Genomic DNA, 20,541 nt, shown 5'->3' with positions numbered 1-20,541 from the left:
ATGTTAATACATGTGACGGTAATATAGCAAAAGAAGTGGGGTGCTCGCTGACGATTGTACAGTGTTCAGTACCATTTGTGATTCTTCAGATAGTGAACAGTCCACATCCAAACAAAGCAAGAACAGGACAATATCCAATAGGTACATAGTGTGACATTTGGCAAGTAACATATGCCCCAAGTAATGTTCACCTTCAACAACGAAGATTTAACCATTGCTCTTTGATAACTGCCATCACTGAATCCCCTAACAACATCCTGGAGGTTACCATTGACTAGAAATGGAAATGGACTAGCCTTATAAATACTTTGGCGATAAGAGCACGTCAGAGGCTAGAATCCTGTGTAGAGAAACTCCCCTCCTGACACCCCACAAAGTCTGTCCATCTACAATTCACAAGTCAGGAGTGTGATGGAATACTTTCCAATCGCCTGGAAGAGTGCAGCTCCAACAACACATGAAGCTCGGCACCACCCAAGACAAAACAGCCTGTTTAATTGGCACGTCTTCCACAAACATTCACTCCCTTCACCAAACTACAGAGGAAGCAGTGTTTACCCTCTGCAAGGAACTGCAGGAAGTCACCAAAATTCCTGGGCAGCACTTTCCAAACCCATGACCTCTATCATCGAGAAGGACAACAGCAACAGATGCATGACTTATACCATCAAGGAGAATAATAAAGGCAGCAAGCATATGGGAACACTACCAAGTCTCTTACCATCTTGACTTAGAAATGATATTGCTGTCCCTTCACTGTCACTGGCTTAAAATTTTGGAGCTCCCTCCCTCACAGCGCTGTGGATGTACCTACACCACGTGGACTGCAGTGACTCAAGGAGGAACTCACTACCATCTTCTCAAGAACAATTGGGGATGGGCAATAAACACTGGCCTAGCCAGCGACACCCATATCCTGTAAATGAATTTTAAAAAGGGAACCTGAGTATAGGGATCAATTTGTATTTATATAGTACCTTTAACAGAAAGCATCCTAAAATGCTTCATATAGGCATAACAAAATAAATATGGATATCGCAGAGGGGATATCAGAGGGAACTCAAAATTTTAAACACAGATGGTGGGTTTTAATGAGCCCCTTTAAAAGAAGAGGGGAGAAGATGGACAGCGTTTGGAAGAAAAATCCAAATGACGGGGTTTTACCAGTCGAAGGCATGCCTACCAGTGACGAGATGAAAAGCAGAAGTAGAGGAAAGGAGATGTCTTGGAGAATTGCAGAGCTATCAGAAGATAGAGATAAAGAAGGTTAGGCAATATAGAGATTGATATGTGTGGATGAAAAATTTTAACTGGACATATTGGGAGAATTGGAAACCAATTAAGGGTAAAAGAAGCAGTGGGAATAGCTCAGACTCTGCGGAGGCCCAGAGTTTAGTTACAAACCTATTTTTATTCTCTTCTGAATTAACTATGCTTGGTTTACATTTTTCATCTTAATTTCATTTCTGCTGCATCTGCGATCTTCAATTTCTCCCTCTTTCCTGTGCTTTTCATCCATTTTTTAAAATCAATTTTCCAGTCATATAACACACTAACTCCACGTAGGTAATGGTGGACTTAGTTATTTACTTTCCCTCCTCTTCTTTCTCTGTTCCAATTTTACTTATCTGAATATCTGTTTCATCTATTAAAAGCTATATACCTAAAACAATGATTTTTGGTCAATCCAGATGCTGGACGACCTGTGGTTTTATGACATTTCTGGTTTCAATTCTTCACTTATTTTAATTCAGTTTCTCCCCCACCTCCTGCTCCAAATCAGAAGTGTAAACCATGAATGAGCAGCTATCAATGAATGGCCACATAAAATAAATACAACAGCAAGGGTGGTATGTTTCAACAATACAGAACATTTGGTGAGATCACATCTTGAATATTGTGCAGTTTTGGTCTCCTTATTTAAGGAAGGATCAAAATGCATTGAAAACAGCTCAAAGCAGATTTACTAGATTGATACCTGATAACCATCTTCCTTTGACACTCATTAACAGTTACATCACCAAGACCGTCACTATTAACCCCTTGATGGAGTGGCAATTGTCACTGAGCAAAATCTCATCTGACCCAGTCACATAAATGTTGTGGTTATGTTGAACCTTTCCTCAAAAGACAACCCATTCATTCCAGGTATCAATTGCTATGCAGAGCACCAAAAACTCTCTTTTGCCAAAGGACAAGTGAGTTTGAACATTAGTCCTTGAATTTCTGACCCCCCCTCAAGGAGGGGTTTCATTAGTTATACTACCAGCAATATTGTAACATTTTACAGGACTGTAATGATCGCCAACTTGTCACCAAAAGCACCGTAGGAACATGAGCACGTCATTCGATCCCACATCTTGGCTCCATGTCCTATTTACAGCAAAGATTTTTGAAAAGTTCTAGAGTATCCTGTTGGCTGCGTATGAAGCATTAATGTAGTTAGTTAGTATTGGTCTGTAGTCACTAATAAGCAACTTAGCTCCAGTCACTTGGTTATTGTGACACGTCATCTCACAAGTACATGAATATGAAGGTGAATGTTTAATGATCAAAGACTTCCATTGGAAAATCAGATTAAGAACAATCCCATTAAGAGGACTATGCATAATCTTCTCCCATAACTATTCAAGATTTATAAAGTATTTCTAACATGTGTAATACTTCAGTCCAAAAATAATTGATTGAGATGTGATCTTAACTCACCACAATTTAGGATAAAGTTGTTCACTTAGTGCATGAAAACTTATCCACACTATACAATGTCTTTGAAATCAGAATCTCAGATCTGTGGAACACTGAAAGAATCCATACAACCATTAGGTCAATTCTCTGAAAGAACAATCCACTCAGAAACTTATCCCTGGTGCTGATTTTTTTAAAAAATAGTCCTTTAAAAGCCATTACAGATTCTGTTCCAACACCATTTCATCTGCTTTACATAAAATTATCCTAAACATTGATGTGCTTATTGTATGATTGTAAATTTATTCCTTCTTGCTGCTGACCAACTAATTAATAGACTTTGTCTTTTCTCCAATTGCCTTACTAAAAAATAACCCTCAATTCTTAAGTCCTCCCTTTCCAGTATCTGGGTAATTGTCTACTTAATGAAAAGATCCTAAATAACATTATCCTGGAATCTTTGAGATGTCCTCTTCCTCATTCTGCCAATCCAGAGAGATAGGGTAATCTTCCAAATGTTCAGACAATCCCACGGTTCCACTGCTCTACCTTTCTCGGTAGATTGCTTGTCTGACATCCAGTCTCGAATGAGTTATAATTATTTTTAAATTCATTCTTGGGATTTGGGTGTCATTTGCCAGACCAGCTTTATTTGTCAATCCTCCTTTAATACCCATGAGAACGTGGTGGCAGATTGCCTTCTTGAAGATGCTCTCACAATGGTATGGTGTTCAAAGTTGTTGATCAAGAAACAATGAAAGAAACAAATTAAGTTCATCTACAACATGCTGACTTGAACTTAAGAAAATGACATCCCATGTTCCTGTTACCTTTCTCCTGCTGAGTGTTTTGGGAGATACTCTGAAAGAAGCCTTAGTGGACAGCCATAGTGCACTCATCGAGGCAAGTGGAGAACGTTTCATACACTTGAATTGTGCCTTCCAGATGATGTTGAGGTTTTGCAGAGCCAGGTGGTAAGCCACTAGGTGCAGAATATCCAATGTCATACATACTAATAACCATAGCATTTATGTAACTGGATCAGATGAGATTTTGGTCAATGTGACAATTGCCACCCCTTCAAGGGGTTAATGGCAGGAGTCTTGATGATGCTACTGTCAATGAGTGCCAAAGGAAGATGATTAGGTTCTCTTTTGTTGGAGATAGACATAGTTCTTGCACTTATGTGGTACAATGAACAGAACTGACCATTATGCTGTGATGGAGGCAAGGTCCCGGATTAAGCAACAGCTGGTAGCTTGACCTTGGATAATGCTGAGAGAAATTATGAAGCGATACTCTGAGTTTAAGATGATGACCTTTGTGCCAGGTATAAATCCAGCCAGTTCCCAATCATGTGTGGGCAGCATGGTAGCACAGTGGTTAGCATGTCTCATAGCTCTAGGGGCCTGGGTTTGATTCTGACCTCAGGTGACTGTGTGTGGCATTTGCATGTTTTTCCAGTGCTCCAGTTTCCTCCCACTGTTCAAAGATGTGCAGGTTAGGTTGACTGGCCTTGCCAAATTGCCCCTTAGTATCCGGAGGACCAGCAGGATAAATATGCGGTGTTATGGGGCAGGACCTGGTTGTTGTCCATGCAGGCTTGATGGTCCAAATGGCCTCCTTCTGCACTGTAGGGATTCTACGTCAGCTTTTCTAATGCTCAATGGGCCCCCTCAGTTAATTACTCCCTTCATGTCAGGGGTAGCCATTCTAACATCACCGCCCATGTTTGGATATAGGCTGCAAAGATGTCTGGGGCCAAGTGGTTCTGGCAGAATCCAAGAGTGAAAGCAGGTTATTAATGAGCAAGCACCATGTTGCAGCACTGTTGACAATTCTTTCCAATTTGATGCTGATTGCTAATTGAAAAATGGAGTGGTAATTGTCTGGACTCTATTGAATTTCGTGGAGAGGACATACCTGGGATTTTTTTTACATTATATGATAGATGTCATTATTAAAGCTGTAATAATATAAAACAAAATACTACAGATGCTGGAATCTGAAACAAAAACTGCTGGAAAATCTCAGGTCTGACAGCAACTGTGGGGAGAGAATAGAATCAAGTCTAGATGACCCTTTGTTAGAGTTCTGATGGGTCAGAAGTGCCTAGAAAGGTCATCTAGACTGAAAATGTTGGCCCTTTTCTCTCCCCACAGATAGTCAGACCTGATATCTTCCAGCCTTTTCTGTTTTTGATTATTAAAGCTGTACTGGGAAAGCTCAATTAGATTCTGGTCTTCAGAACGACAACTAGGAGCTGCATGGAGGAGCCTATTGCTTTTTTGCTCTACCTAGTTTGCCATATCTAGTTTCCTCAAATTATTTTTTGAGAGATTAAAATCATCATCTTCTTTCCTGTCAGAAATTCGATATTCCGGCTGTGGATTCCAAGCATCTTTTCCCCATTGTTTCAGGTTTACAATCTCTGTCCCCTTTATTTAATCTGCAGTTAAACTTCCGACTGTCCAAATCAAAGGTTTTTTTCACCTCTGTGATTGTCGGTTTATAGCCCCGTCTTGGACTACATACCACTGAAACATTTAATTGTTGTTTCCTCCACACTCAATTATTCCATGTTCGACTTCTCCAGCCTCCATGAGTTCCAGATCACAAAACTCTGCTGGTCAAATCCCATCCTGCTCACCAATCACCTCACCCTTGTTAACCAACACGGGCTTCCCGTCTTCCAACACCTCGGGTTTAAAATTCTCACCCCTGATGTTTAAATCTGTTGGTAGTCTTACCTCTCATCTCAGTGATCTCACCCAGCCCTGCTAGAAACATCAGTTCCTCCATCTATAGCCTCTTGTTCAAACAGACAGCCTGAGCCCCCATTCTGAGCATTCACTTCCCAATATGCTCCATTTTTCCAATTCTTTCGCCTCCTTAAAATATATCAAAACGTTATTTGGCCAAACTTATATTCCTGCTTCCATTATTTCTTTCCTTAGTTCCGTATTCATTTTCCCCTCTTTTGCCTCGATAAAAGGCGCTACACCAATTCATGCAAATACAATAAGATCAGGGCAGGGTGTCTAGCTTTTCTATTGATGGAGCAGAGAGCAATCTAACACTCTCCATTTCCGGGTGCCTGGATTGAACTCTCAGCCTATGAAAGGCGGACACACACACACACACAGGGGACAGATCCGGGAGATCAACCCAGCTGATGAATGGGGAAGAGGCAGTAGTTGACGGTGGTCAGGGTTTATTTACCGAGATGGTGAACGGCGGTCACCAAGTCTACATTTATTTCAATTCCATTAATGTCCCAGTCAAAAGCCCAGCTGCGAGGTGACCCCCTTCGTTCCCAGGACCTCGGGGCTGGCGGCCTGGGCGCCGGGCAGCACAGGCTCCAAGGCCAGAGGCAGACTCAGGGCCTCAGTACACTCGACACTCACCACCCGGCTTTCGCAGAGGGAGGGGAGGGGAAGGGAGGAAGGGCGTTCGAGTTCCCCTCCGCCTCCGACCGGCTTTAGGCCGAGGCTCCGCTCGGGGGTCTGGAGAATGAACCGAAAAGACACTAAAGGAATGCGGGACTCACCAGCAGCAGGAGGATGTGTCTGATGGAGTCAGAGTGCAGCCGAGGTGCTGTAGATTTCATGGTATTGGTGTCTGTGGGTGAGCTGGGCACGGCCAAGCTTCACACCGCTTCCCCTTCTCCGAGTGTCTCTGCCTCTCCGCTTCACTTACACCGCAGAGCGCCCCCGGAACCAGAAGCCACGGCTTGAGGGGGGAGGGGAAAACCAGCGCGCAACACTTCCTGTGCTGCCGCAATGTATGCCGGGAGATGCAGTCTTTAGTGCCGCTGCGTCATCCACTGTTTGAAGGCGGCTCCTGCGCGCTGAGACTACAAATTCCAGAATACAGCGCGTGGCGGGTGGCTTGGAAAGAGGAGTTCAACAGCATTTAATTTGTTGGTAAATATAATAGTGTTTTAATTAATACCTGGAGCCCGGCTGCAGGAGGTATACGAGCAGCTTGATTTCGGACACTAACTTATATCGTTATAGAAATGAAAGGATAAAATGAAAATAACTCAAAATTGAAAACTTGTGTTCAGCTTTTCTTGGGCCTTTCGGCAGCTGAAGTCCAACCAGTTAAAGTGTCAGCTAATGGTGATTAATGAGGGCTTTTTGGTTCATTCGAAAGTATAAAGGACTTGTAACAGTAAGTAATATGGTTCGTGCTTAAATTGCTGTCTTCAACGTTTTTTGATTTTTAGGGGCGGGGATAAAATTGGCCTTTGGGTAAAGAGATGAGCATGATTATTTACATATCGAAAGCAGGATGCCCATGAATTCATCTTGATATTTTTAATGTGCCAAACATATCTGCATCTAATCGTTCTATGGGAATAGAGAATTGTATTGTACATTATTAGAACAGGAACAAATCACCAGACATTTGGTGATTTTGAAATTCACAACTTGTGTATATGAGCTTAAATTCACGTGTTAGCAACAGCAGTTGGCTATTTGGCCTTTTGAGCTTGTGCTGCCAGACAGTAAGAGCATGGCTAACCTAATTGTGGCCTCAACTCCTCCATTGAGCCTTCTCTGATAACCTTTGACTCTCTTGTTAGTCAAGAATATATCTACATTGTCCTTTAAAATATTCAGTAACTCTGCCTCTATCAATCTCAGGAGAATTTGAAAGAGATCCTCTGAGAAAGAAAAAAAAATTGTCACCTTTGTCTTAAATGGGAGACCCCTTATTTTTCAACAGTGTCTCCTAGTTCTAGTCTCCCTCACAAGGAGAAATGGTCTTTCAGCATCAAGACCCCTCAGGATCACATGTGATTCAGTAAGATGTTCTTGTAAATGCAAATGTATACAAGCACAGCTTGTCCAACCTTTCCTCAGAAGATGAGCATATCTCCCTGTCAATCCCAAAGATTGGTGTCAGGGATTAGCAGGGTAAATATGTTGGATTATGAGAATAGGACCTAGGTGAGATTGTGGTTGGCGCAGACTCAATGGACTGAATGGCTTCTTCTGCACTGTAAGGATTCTATGATTCACTTTGTCAGTGGTGGTGGGATTGAATATTTGTGGAAGGGATAGTGATCAAGCAAGACTGCTTTGTCCTGGATAGTATTGAGCATTGTTGGAACTGCACTTATTTAGGCAAGTGGAGAGTATTGCACTGCATTCTTGATTTGTGCCTTGTAGATGTTGGACAGGCTTTGGGGAATCAGGAAGTGAGTTGGCCATCACAGGATTCCTAGTCTTTGATCGGCTGTTGTAGCCACAGTATTTATGTGGTTAGTCCAGTTCCATTTCTGGTCTATGGTAATCCCCAGAATGTTGTTGATCGGGGGGACTCCACAATGATAATGCCATTGGATGTCAAACGGCAATGGTTAAACCCCCTCTTGTTGGAGATGGTCATTGCCTGGCATTTGTGTGGCATAAATGTTATCTGCCACTAGTCAGGCCAAGTCTGGATAATGGACAGGTCCTGCTGCATTTGGACCTGGACTGCTTCTGTATCTAAGGAGTTGTGCATGTTACTGAACATTATGCAGTCATTAGCAAACATTCCCACTTCTGACCTTATGATGGAAGGAAGATCATTGATGAAGCAGCTGAAGATGGTTGCTCCTAGGACTTGTTAAACTCTTGTAGTGATGTCCTGGAACTGAGATGATTGACCTCCAATTACCACAACCATCTTCCTTTGTGCCAGGTATGATTCCTGCGGTGGGATTCCAGATGCCCACTGAATTCAGTTTTGCTCGGGCTCTTCAAGGACAGTCACTGTCACCTCACCTCAGGCATTCAATTATGTCCATGTCTGATCAAGGCTGTAATGAGATCAGGAGCGGAATGATCTGGGCAGAAGCCAAATTGAGCATTTGTGAGCAGACTATTGCTGAGTAAGTGCTGCTTGGTAGCACTGTTGATAAACCCTTTCATCTCTTTACTGTTGATCAAGAGAAGACTGAATAGGCGGGAATTGGCTACGTTGAATTTTACCTGTTTCTCGCATACACAATATACCTGGGTAATTTTTCACATTGCTGGGTAGGTGCCACTGTTGTACTGGAACAGACTGACTGGCGACATGGCAAATTCTGGAGGACAAATCTTTAGGACTATTGCGAGAATATTGTCAGGGCCAATACCCTTTGCAGTATCTAGTGCCTTCAGCCATTTCTTGGAATGAGTCAAATTGGCTGAGGATTGACATCTGTGATGCTGGGGACCTCCTGAGAAGGCTGAGGTGGATCATCATCACTTGGCATTTCTGGCTAAAGATCTTTGCGAATGCTTCAGCCTTATCTTCTGCACTGATGTGCTGGGCTCCTCTATCATTGAGCCACCTTTTCCAGTGAGTTATTGAATTGTCCACTCCCATTGATAGCTGGATGTGGCAGGACTGCAGAACCTGGATCTGAACCTTTGGTTGTGGAATTGCTTGGCTCTGTCAATTACTTGACGCTTCTGCTGTCTTGCATGCAAGAAGTCCAGTGTTATTGCTTCACTAGGTTGACACCTCATTTTTAGGTACGCCTGTTGTTTTTCTGGCATGCATTCCTACACTGTTCATTGAGTCAGGGTTAATCCCATGACTTGGTGGTAATGGTAATTGGAGGGATATGCGAGGCCATGAGGTTACAGATTATGGTTGAATGCAATTTGCTGCTGCTGATGGCCAACAGCGTCTCACTGATGCACAGTCATGAATTGCTAGATGTGTTTTATAGTCTATCCCATTTAACATGATGGTTACAATGTAGGGTTTCTTTATAGTACATTCTGTGCCCTTACAACTCGCAATGCTCCCTCCTAGTGATGCTAAACATGGAGGAATACTGATTCCTTGAAGGTCAACCCACGGAAAGCGACTGACGTGGATGGGGTACCCAGACGTGCACTCAGATCATGCGCAGATCAGCTGGCAGAGGGATTCACAGACATCGTCAACCTCTCTTTATAACAATCTGAAGCCCCTATCTGCTTCAAGAAGACGACCATCATCCCAGTGCCCAAGAAGAACCAAGCAGCGTGTCTTAATGACTATTGGCCGGAGGCTCTGACATCCATCATTACAAAGTGCTTCAAAAGATTAGTCATGGCATGAATCAATTCCAACCCCGTGGACCATCTGGATCTACTACAGTTTGCCTACCACCGCAACAGGTTCACAGCAGACGCTGTCTCTGGCCCTGCACTCAACCCTAGAACACCTAGATAACAAGGATACCTATGTCAGACTCCCTATTTGTTGACTACAGCTCAGCCTTCAACACCATTATTCCCACAACTCATCTGCAAACTCCATGGCCTGGGCCTCGGCATCTCCCTCTGCAACTGGATCCTGAATTTCCTAACACTCAGACCACAATCAGTAAGGATAGGCAACAATACCTCCACTATCATCCTCAACACCGGTGCCTCAAGGCTGTATTCTCAACACCCTTGAGTATTGAGTATTCTCAATACTCCTTATACACCTCTGACTGTGTGGCCAAATTCCCCTCCAATTCAATTCTCAGGTTTGCTGACAACACCACCATAGTGGGTCAGATCTCAAACAGAGTACAGGAATGAGATAGAGAATCTGGTGAACTGGTGCGACAACAATAATCCCTCTGTCAATGTCAACAAAACAAAGGAGATTGTCATCGACTTCAGGAAGCCTAAACAAGAACATACTCGGTCTACATCAACGGGGACAAAGTAGAAAGGGTTCAAGTTTTTAGGTATCCAGATCACCAACAACCTGTCCTGGTCCCCCCCATGCCAACACTATAGTTAAGAAAGCCCACCAACGCCTCTACTATCTTGGAAGACTGGGGAAATCTGGCATGTCAGCTACGACTCTCTCCAACTTTTGACAGATGCACCACAGAATGCATTTTTTCTGGTTGCATCACAGCTTGGTATGTCTCCTGCACTGCCCAAGACTGCAAGGAACTACAAAATGTCATGAACATATCCCAATCCATCACGCAAAACAGCCTCCCATCCATTGATTTTTGTCTACACTTCCCGCTGCCTCGGCAAAGCGGGGAGCACAATTAAGGACCCCGTGCACCCCCGACATTCTCTCTCGCACCATCTTCCGTCAGAAAAAAGATACAGAATTCTGAGGTCGTGTACCAACCAATTCAAGAATGGACTTACCTTGCATTAAGTTGATTTTTCTCTACGCCCTACTTATGACTGCAGCTCTACATTCTGCACTCTCTCGTTTCCTTCCCTATGAACGATATGTTTTGTCTGTATAGCACGCAAAAAACAATACTATTGACTATATGTTAATATATGTGACAATAATTCATATCAAATTCATTAGCTGAGGGAGAATGGTATGTAGTAATCAGTAGGCGGTTTCTTTGCTCATGTTTAACCTGAGGCTGAGACTTCATGGGGTCCAGAATCGATGTTGAGGACTGTATACCGCTGTGCCGCCACCTCTGCTGGGTTTGACAGAAAAAAGCAGTGGGTCTGGAGTCACGTGTACATCAGACAAGGGCAGCAGGTTTCCTTGAACCAAATAGGTTTTTACGATAATGGTTTCATGGCCATCATTAAATTTTTACATACATAAGAACATAAGAAATAGGAGCAGGAGTAGGCCATCTGGCCCTTCGAGCCTGCCCCGCCATTCAGTAAGATCATGGCTGATCTGTCGTGGCTCAGTTCCAATTTCCCGCCCTCTCCCCATAACCCTTAATCCCCTCTCTTATCAAAAACCCATCAACCTGCGTCTTAAAAATATTTAGCGAGGTAGCCTCCACCACTTCAATGGGCAGAGAATTCCAGAGATTCACCACCCTTTGAGTGAAGAAGTTCTTCCTCAGCTCTGTTCTAAACCACCCCCCCTTTATCTTGAGGCTGTGCCCCCTAGTCCTACTGCCCTTTCTGAGCAGGAAGAGTCTCTCCACCTCTATCCTATCCATCCCATTCATCATCTTGTATGTCTCAATGAGATCTCCCTTCATTCTTCTAAACTCTAAAGAGTACAAACCTAGTTTATTCAGCCTTTCCTCATAGCTCAACCCCCTCAACTCCGGCATCAGCCTAGTAAACCTCCTCTGCACTCCCTCCAAGGCCAAAATATCCTTGCGTAAGTACGGCGCCCAAAACTGCACACAGTACTCCAGCTGCGGCCTCACCGATGCCCTATACAGCCACAGCAAGACCTCCCTACTTTTATATTCAATCCCCCTCGCTATGAAGGCCAGCATCCCATTTGCCTTCCTGACCACCTGCTGCACCTGCAAGCTGGGTTTTTGCGACTCATGCACAAGGACCCCGAGGTCCCTCTGCACCGTCGCCTGCTGCAGTTTTTCTCCACGTAAGTAATAATCCTTCCTACCATTATTCCTACCAAAGTGGACCACCTCGCACTTGCCAACATTAAATTCCATTTGCCAGTTCCTGGCCCATTCGCCCAGCCTATCTAGATCCTTCTGCAGACTCTCCACACCCTCCGCGCAATTTGCCGTTCCCCCAATCTTGGTGTCATCAGCAAATTTCGACACCATACACTCGGTTCCCTCCTCCAGATCATCTGTATAAATGGTAAATAGCTGAGGCCCCAGCACTGACCCCTGAGGCACTCCACTAGTCACCAACTGCCAATCCGAATAGCACCCATTGACCCCCACTCTCTGCTTCCTATTTGACAACCAGTCCTCTATCCACGCTAACACCCTACCCCCAACTCCATGTCCCCTGACCTTCTGCAGTAACCTCTTGTGAGGTACCTTGTCAAACGCCTTCTGAAAATCAAGAAAGACCACATCCACCGGCTCTCCTCTATCCACCGCCCTAGACACATCCTCACAGAACTCCAGTAAACTTGTCAGACACGACTTCCCCTTAACGAAACCATGCTGCGTCTGCTCTATCAAGCAATTCCCATCAAGATGCCTCGCTATTTCCTCCTTGATGACGGATTCTAACATTTTACCTACAACAGACGTTAAACTAACCGGCCTATAATTCCCCACCTTTTGCCTGGCACCCTTCTTAAACAACGGCGTAACATTAGCCGCTTTCCAATCTTCCGGCACTTCCCCGGAATCCAGCGACGTCTGGAAAATAACCACCAAGGCATCCACTATCACCTCCGCCATTTCTTTCAGGACCCTCGGATGCATTCCATCTGGTCCTGGGGACTTGTCCACAATCAGCCCCTCCAGTCTGTCGAGCACCGCCTCTCAAGTAACTGTAATGTCATCAAGACCCTCCAGTCCTACCACCTTTCCATCGCTAACACCCGGCAAATTATTCACGTCCTCCTTCGTGAAGACCGAAACAAAAGAGTTATTCAAGACCTCAGCCATTTCCCCATCCCCTACCACTAAGTCCCCCTTCTCATCCTGTAAGGGTCCAACGTTCACCCTAGCCAGCCTCTTCCTTTTTATATACTTATAAAAACTCTTGCTATCCTTTTTTATATTAAGCGCTAGCCCAGCTTCATAGTTTATCCTACCCTTCTTTATCAATTTCTTTGTCAATCTTTGTTGACATTTAAACCTCTCCCGATCCTCTTCTCGCCCACTACTCTTACTACTCTAAACGCCTCCGCTTTTAATTTAACACTTTCCTTCACCTCCTTCGTTATCCACGACTTATTACCTCTCCTCCTACGGTCCTTTTTGACCATCGGAATAAATTTCTGCTGAGCACCAAGAAAGATCTCCTTAACAATCCTCCACTGCTCCTCAGCAGACCTACCTTCCAACGCACTCCCCCAGTCCACATTCGCCAATTCCTCTCTCATCCTACCGTACTCCCCTCTGTTGAAACAAAGGACACGCGTCCGGGAACCCACTTCGTCCTCCTCCATCTGTACCAGAAACTCCACCATACAATGATCACTCTCCCCAAGAGGATCCTTCACCGCAAGGTCCCTGATTCTACCCGCCTCATTACATAACACCAGATCCAAGATAGCTCGCTCCCTCGTTGGCTCCAACACACACTGTTCAAGGAAACTATCCTGGCAGCATTCCAAGAACTCCTCCTCGAGCCCACCGCGTCCAACATGGGTCGACCAATCAGTATGCAGATTGAAATCCCCCATAACTACGGCTGTCCCATTCCTGCACGCCGCACTTATTTGCGCGTTAACAGCCCACCCCACCTCCAGATCATTATTCGGGGGCCTATAGACGACACCCACCAGCGTCTTCCTCCCTTTGCTGTTCCTAATCTCTACCCTCAACGATGCCACTTTCTGCTCCTTGGCTCCAATATCATCCCTTGCTACCACCCTGATGCTATCCTTATTAGCCAGGACTCTGGTCCCAGCACGGTTCAGACCAACCCCATCCCGCCCGAACAGGTCCCACCTACCCCAATACTGATGCCAATGCCCCATAAATTCAAGCCCATTCCTCCCACACCAATCCCTGAGCCACCCATTCACTTCCTTAATCCTGTCAACCCTACGCCCGTCTGCACTCGGTTCAGGCAGTAGCCCAGAGGTAACCACCTTGTCGGTTCTACTTTTTAATTCCATTCCCAGCTTTTCATACTCCCTCCCCAGATCCTCAGTTCGCATTCTGCCTACGTCGCTGGCACCCACATGTACCACAACAACCGGATTCTCACCCTCCCACTCCAGGTTCCTCTGCAGCCCAGATGCGACATCCCGGACCCGAGCACCAGGCAGACAACACACCCTTCTGTGCACTTTGTCATTGTGACAAAGGACAGTGTCAATACCCTTCACCCCACTATCCCCAACTACTACTACGTTCCTTTTCACCTTCTCTTTGCCTATGTCCTGCTGCATCACAGTACCGTGCGCAGTTTGTTCACTGACCTCACCTCTCTCGTCCTCGTCCACATTGGAAGCAAGAACCTCAAACCTGTTATGCAGATTGAGATGCTGAGGCCTCCTCTCTCCACCCCCCCCTTCCCTCCTCTCTCCACCCCCCCCCCCTTCCCTCCTCTCTCCACCCCCCCCCCCTTCCCTCCTCTCTCCACCCCCCCCTTCCCTCCTCTCTCCACCCCCCCCTTCCCTCCTCTCTCCACCCCCCCCTTTCCCTCCTCTCTCCACCCCCCCCCTTCCCTCCTCTCTCCACCCCCCCCCTTCCCTCCTCTCTCCACCCCCCCCCTTCCCTCCTCTCTCCACCCCCCCCCTTCCCTCCTCTCTCCACCCCCCCCTTCCCTCCTCTCTCCACCCCCCCCCTTCCCTCCTCTCTCCACCCCCCCCCTTCCCTCCTCTCTCCACCCCCCCCCTTCCCTCCTCTCTCCACCCCCCCCCTTCCCTCCTCTCTCCACCCCATTGACAATGGCAACCTCTGTCCCCCTGATGAGCCTCAGTGTCTGTAGCTCAGAGGCCAGCTCGTCTACCTTGAGCTGGAGCTGCTCCAGCAACCTGCACTTACTGCAGACATGGTCACTGGGAAGGACCTTGGGGTCCACCAGTTCCCACATCATACAGAAACCACACATCACATGCCCCTCCTTTAATCACTGCAGTAGTATTGAAAATTTCCACACGAACTTACCTGGCCGTTTTTTCCCCAAGCCCTTTTGATCTTAAGCCCTAATAGCTCACTCTGCTTCCCTCTCACTCCGCTGCCCGCTGTCTACACCAGGCCTCCTTTTAAACCTGGCGCTGATTTAAAGCTTGCTCCCCCTCAACTCCCTTCTAACCACTCCCTCAGAATTCTTAAAGCCGTAAATACAAAAAGCCCACAAAAATGCTTTTAAATGATTTAAACAGTTCTACAAGGTTAGTTCTTACTACAAAGTGCTTTAAACTTATTTAAACAGGTTTTTAACAGGTCGTTTCTTATCTGTCTCCCTGCTCCTTCACTCATCTGCTCCAGCAAACAATGGAAGGCTTCACCGTGTGACCACCTGATAATTTTAATTCCAGATGTTTTATTGAGCTTAAATTCTGCCATCTGCTGTGGTGTGGTTCAATCCCAGAGCATTACCCTGGGTCTCTGGATTACTAGTTGAGCAGCAAACCACTATACCACTACCTCCCCTTGTCATCTTGTCACATGCCATCTGGAAATCTAAGTATACAACACCCACAGGTTTCCCTTCATCCATATTGTTTGTTATTTCCTCCTAGAACTCTAATAATTTAGTCTATGATATGATGTTCCCTTTCACAAAACTGTGTTGACTTTGCTGGATTTCACTGAGATTTTCAATATCCCTTACTGTAACCTTGTTAATAATAGATTCTAGCAATTTCCCTTTGGCAGATAGAAAGCAGGTTAACTGAACATCTGTCTCCCTCCTTTTTGTGAATAGAATATTCAATTTTTCAACCGAGAATCTAGGGATTTTTTGAAAATTAAAACCAGTGCATCTACAATCTCAGCAACCAGTTCTTTGAAGTCTATCAGGACCTGAGGAATTGTCAGTTTTTAGTTCTGATAAGTCTCTTTGTATCCTATCCCTAGTGAATGTAATTGCTATAAATTCCTCCCTTTCACCTGATTTACGTTTATTTCTGGGATGTTATGTTTGTCCTCCCCAGTGACGACCGATGTAAAATATCTGTTCGATTCATCCACCATTTCCTCCTTTTCCATTATTAATTCTCCAGATTCACCCTGGTGGACCAATGTACTTTTTACTTTTTTTCCTCCTTAGCTACCTAAAGAAACTCTTCCTATTTTTATATCTCTAGGATTTTTCTCATAGTCTAATTTCTCCCTCCTTATTAATATTTTAGTTATTCTATGCCATTCTTTAAATTTTATCAAACCTTCTGATTTGCCACTCATTTGCAGAATTAACCTTTTTTTTAATTTGGTACTATCTTTAACTTCATTAGTTAGCCATAGGTGGTATATCCTTCCTTTAGAATCTTCCTTTCTCATTGAAATGTACCATTTCTGAAATGTCTGTCAGTGCATCTCTACTGACCAATCCCCTAATGTAATTTCCCAGTGTAATTTGGGAGGAAACAGACAACAGCCTTGTGATAAAACTCGTATCTCAGGAATAATTGGGACAGTAGCAAGGTGGATACAAAATTAGCTGAATGATAGGAAACACAGTGTAATGGTCAACGGTTATGTTTTGTGCTGGAGGAAGGGTTGTAGCGAAGTTCACCTGGGAGCCCGTATTAGGACTCTTCCCTAATGACCTAAATCTTGGTGTTAAGAGGACAGTTTCAAAGTTTGTGGATGATAGACGTGGAAGTCTTCTAAACTATGAAAAGGACAGTGTAGAAATTCAAAAGGACATAGCGAAGTTGGTGGAGAGGGCAGATAGGTGGCAGATGAAGTTTGATGCAGAAAGTGTGACTTGATGCATTTAGGTAAGAAAAACATGGAGAGGCAACATAAAATGTGTACAGTTCTAAGAGTTACAGGAGTAGAGAGACCTGAGTGTATACGAACATGGTGACAAGACACAAGGAGAGAGAGCAGTTAATAAAACCTGATATTCTGGGCTTTATTATTAATAGGGACATAGAATACAAGTTTTATTTGTGATCTTTGGGTGACTGTGTGGAGTTTGCATGTTCTACTCGGATCAGCTTGGGTTTTATCTGGCTCTGGTTTCCTTTCACATCTGAAGATGTGTAGGCTAGCTGAATTATCCATGCTAAATTGTCTCGTAGGCTAGGTGGATTAGTAATATAAATGCACGGAGCTGCTGCTGGTGGTGGTGATGGTTATGTGTATGATGTGTTTGGAGAGTTGAGGAAGACCTGATGGGTCAATTGGCCTCCTTCTGAACTGTCAGGATTCTAAGACCAAGTAGGTTATACTGGACTTGTACAAGGTACTTGTTAGACCTCAGCTGGAAAACTATGTACCTGAGCACCACTCTACAGTAAGGATGTGAATGCTTTGTAGAGCATGCAAAAGAGGTTTACAAGAATGGTTCCAGGATGATAAACTTCAGTATGAGGATAGGTTGGGACTATTCTCCTTGGAGACAAAATGGTTGAGAGGAGATTTGATGGAGATCTTCAAAATCATGAGGGGCTAAACAGAATAGACAAGGAGAAACTGTTCTTGTAAAAGTATCAAGAACGAGTGGGCACAAATTTATGATGATTTGCAAAATAAGCAAATGTGATGTTTGAAAAAGCTTGACAGTGGTTTGGGTCAAGAATGATTGCCTGGAAGTGGATTCAATTGAGGCGCTTGAGAGCGTTAGATGTTTATTTAAATAGAAACCATATGAATGATTATGGGGAAAAGGCAGAGGAATGGCACTAAGCCATAGGACCACAAGTCATAGGAGTAAAATTAGGCCATTGACCCATTTGAGTCTGCCATTCAATGACACCTTGACTGATATGTGATTATCCTCAACTCCACTTTCCTGTCTTATTCCCATAGTTCTTGATCCCCTTACTGATTTAAAATCTGCCTGACTCAGCCTTAAACATAATTGATGACCCAGCCTCCACAGCTCTGCAGTAAAGAATTCCACAGATTCACTACCCTCAGAAGAAATTTCTCCTCGCCTCTGTCTTAAATGGGTGATGCCATACTCTGAGATTATGCTCTCTGGCTCTAGACTCTGAAACCACGATCAGGCAGTGGACAGGACTAGCCCATTTCATTGGGGTGTTCTGACACCTATGATTGTGGTTTCTCTAAGCTAGGGTAGAGTAAAGGATCAGGTAGTCAGTGAGGTTAAACTGAGGCTTTACCTGCTGCAATTCGCTAAAGTCACTTTGGCCTTTTGGCTAAGGTGAGGTGTTATATCAAGCCTGGGAGGGGGTGCAGTGCCTCATCCTGTCAGTTTGGATCCTGTTTTGATCGAGCCCAAGGTGGAATGCAAAGTCTTATCAGCTTGGATCTTGTTTGCCCCTCATGCGGGGACTATGATTGGACTTGATTTGAATTGGCTGTTTTGATTAAAAATACAGTACTGAAAGGTACCAGTAAAAAAAAACAGATGGTCCTAGATTCTCCCACAGTGAAACAATTCTCAACATTTACTCTGTCAAGCCCCCCGAGTGTCTCAATAAGGTTAGCTCTCAACCTGCTTAACATCTTCTCATAAAATCGCTCCAAACCTGGAATCAACCTAGTGAACCTTTTCTGGATTGGCTCCAATGCCAGTATAACTTTCCTTAGATAAGTGAACCAAAACTAAGAAAGAACAATGCAGCATAGGAACAGGCCCTTCGGCTCTCCAAGCCTGAGCCACTCATGTGCCCAACTGGACCATTCATTTGTATCCCTATATTCCTAGTCTGTTCATGTGGCTGTCTAGATAAGTCTTAAACTGTTCACAATATTCTGCGTGTAGTCTGATCATCACCTTGTATAGCTTTAGCAAAACTTCCCTATTTTTAGTCCATTTGCTTTAAAATAAAGGTCACCATTCCATTTGCCTTCCCTTTGACTTGCTAAACTTGCATGATAGGTTTTTGTGACTTATGCGTGCGCACTCCTAAATCCCTCTTGTGCTGTAGCTTTCTGCAGTCTTGCTCCATTTAAATAATATTGAGCTGTGTAGTGGGTAGCACTACTGCATCACAGCGCCAGCATCCCAGGTTCAATTCCAGCCTCATGTCATTGTCTGTGTGGAGTTTGCACTTTCTCTCTGTCTGTGTGGATTTCCTCTGGGTGCTAGAGTTTCCTCCCATAGTCCACAGATAAGCAGGTTAGGTTGATTGCCCATGCTAAATTGACCCTAGTATCAGGGGAATTAGCAAGGTAAATGAGGGTTACGAGAATAGGACCTAGGTGGGATTGTGGTCGGCCCAGACTCAACGGGCCAAATGGCCTCCTTCTGTACTGTATGGATTCTATGATTCAAAGTGCATAGTTTTACATTTTCCTACATCATATTTCATCTGCCAAGTTTTTGCCCACTGATGTAACTTGTTTGTTTCCCTCTGTGTGGACTCTTGTCATCTTCATCACTTACACCAAAGTAGCTGGCAAGGTAATCTGCCAACTTTGCAATGGTGTATTCACTTCCCTCATCCATGTAATTAATATAATGCTTGTTGGAGAGCTAGTGCAGACCAAATGGCCTCCATTTGCACTGTTTTTAAAAAAAAACAATTTGAGTTCTTTAGAAACTCTCGTAGGAAAAAGTTTCTGTGAGGCAAATGTTTGGCAGGGCGGAGTTGATGAGAAATCCATTGAAGTTGCTTTGGGTTGCACACTAGACTTGGTTTCAGTGTCTGACCACATCATCTATTAGTATGTGGACTGTATGCTTACTGAGAACGTGAGAGTATTGTTATAATCCAGGTCAGAAACTCTGAAGTATGCTATGAAGTCAGCCGAGGCCATAGCTTTTGCACTTTGAGTTTAGCTAGGGTAATCACAAGATGTTTCATTTCAGGTATGATTCAAATGACCCAGTAGAGAGCTTTTATCAAACAAAGTTTATTTAGGAATACAGTTAATGCCTAGAAAGAAAATTGGCAATAACTTTCATCAATTATAAACAAGAAAAAAAACAACCATGATGTTTATAAACCTCAACACAACACAACAAATCTCCTTACAAACATACACCTGTCCCAGATTTAGCACAGAAAATAAGAATGCTCATGTTTTGTTGTTGAATTCTGCCGCTTTCTTGACATGCACAGACAAGCTTGAAGACAGAACAGCTTCCCAAAACACCAGGGGGAGAGAGAGAGAGAGAACTCTGCATTCAGCCTGAAGTCCAAACACCTTTGAAATAGCCCGCACTGAAAGTGAACTTAAAATAACTGTCCCACCTGACCTGTCAATCAATCTTCCCACAACACTTTAAAAGGTCGTAAATTCCCAGAAAATGCATTAGGCCTGATTTAAAAATAAACAAAACCCAATTTAAATTATTTAAGCAGCAATAAAAGAACATTTAATCAGGCAGCTAGCCTCAATGAAAAAAAAACAAAACTGCTTTTGTAAAAATACATTTCATAACG

The 20,541-nt window shown here is 44.2% G+C and overlaps 2 protein-coding genes across 6 annotated transcripts in view; one reads left to right on the top strand and one right to left on the bottom strand.

Annotated features, from left to right (window-relative positions):
• Window positions 1–6,416, bottom strand: part of erp44 (endoplasmic reticulum protein 44) — a 100,654-nt gene extending 94,238 nt beyond the window's left edge. The window contains exons 1-2 of one of the 2 annotated variants that reach the window (XM_080208475.1): window positions 6,236–6,271; window positions 1,184–1,241 (exon numbers count right to left, since the gene is read on the bottom strand). Coding sequence is in view for 1 of the 2 variants with exons in the window: in XM_080208467.1 (XP_080064593.1) it covers window positions 6,236–6,295 (60 nt within the window). In the remaining variant the exon portion in view is untranslated. Of the gene's footprint in view, window positions 1–1,183; window positions 1,242–6,235 lie in introns of both variants that reach the window. The other variant, XM_080208467.1, reaches the window with a different exon arrangement.
• A 141-nt stretch (window positions 6,417–6,557) lies between these two features.
• The window catches only part of invs (inversin), a 292,265-nt gene continuing 278,281 nt past the window's right edge, over window positions 6,558–20,541 (top strand). For 2 of the 4 annotated variants that reach the window (XM_080208441.1, XM_080208415.1), the window contains exon 1: window positions 6,558–6,611. The gene's annotated coding sequence lies outside the window, so the exon portion shown is untranslated. Of the gene's footprint in view, window positions 6,612–6,653; window positions 6,862–20,541 lie in introns of those variants that run through there. The other 2 variants (XM_080208432.1, XM_080208424.1) reach the window with 1 other exon arrangement.

The sequence above is a fragment of the Carcharhinus amblyrhynchos genome, chromosome 2, assembly GCF_965287045.1.
Source record: "Carcharhinus amblyrhynchos chromosome 2, sCarAmb.v2.hapA, whole genome shotgun sequence".
Taxonomy (NCBI): domain Eukaryota; kingdom Metazoa; phylum Chordata; class Chondrichthyes; order Carcharhiniformes; family Carcharhinidae; genus Carcharhinus; species Carcharhinus amblyrhynchos.
This window is presented reverse-complemented; position numbering and strand designations above follow the sequence as displayed.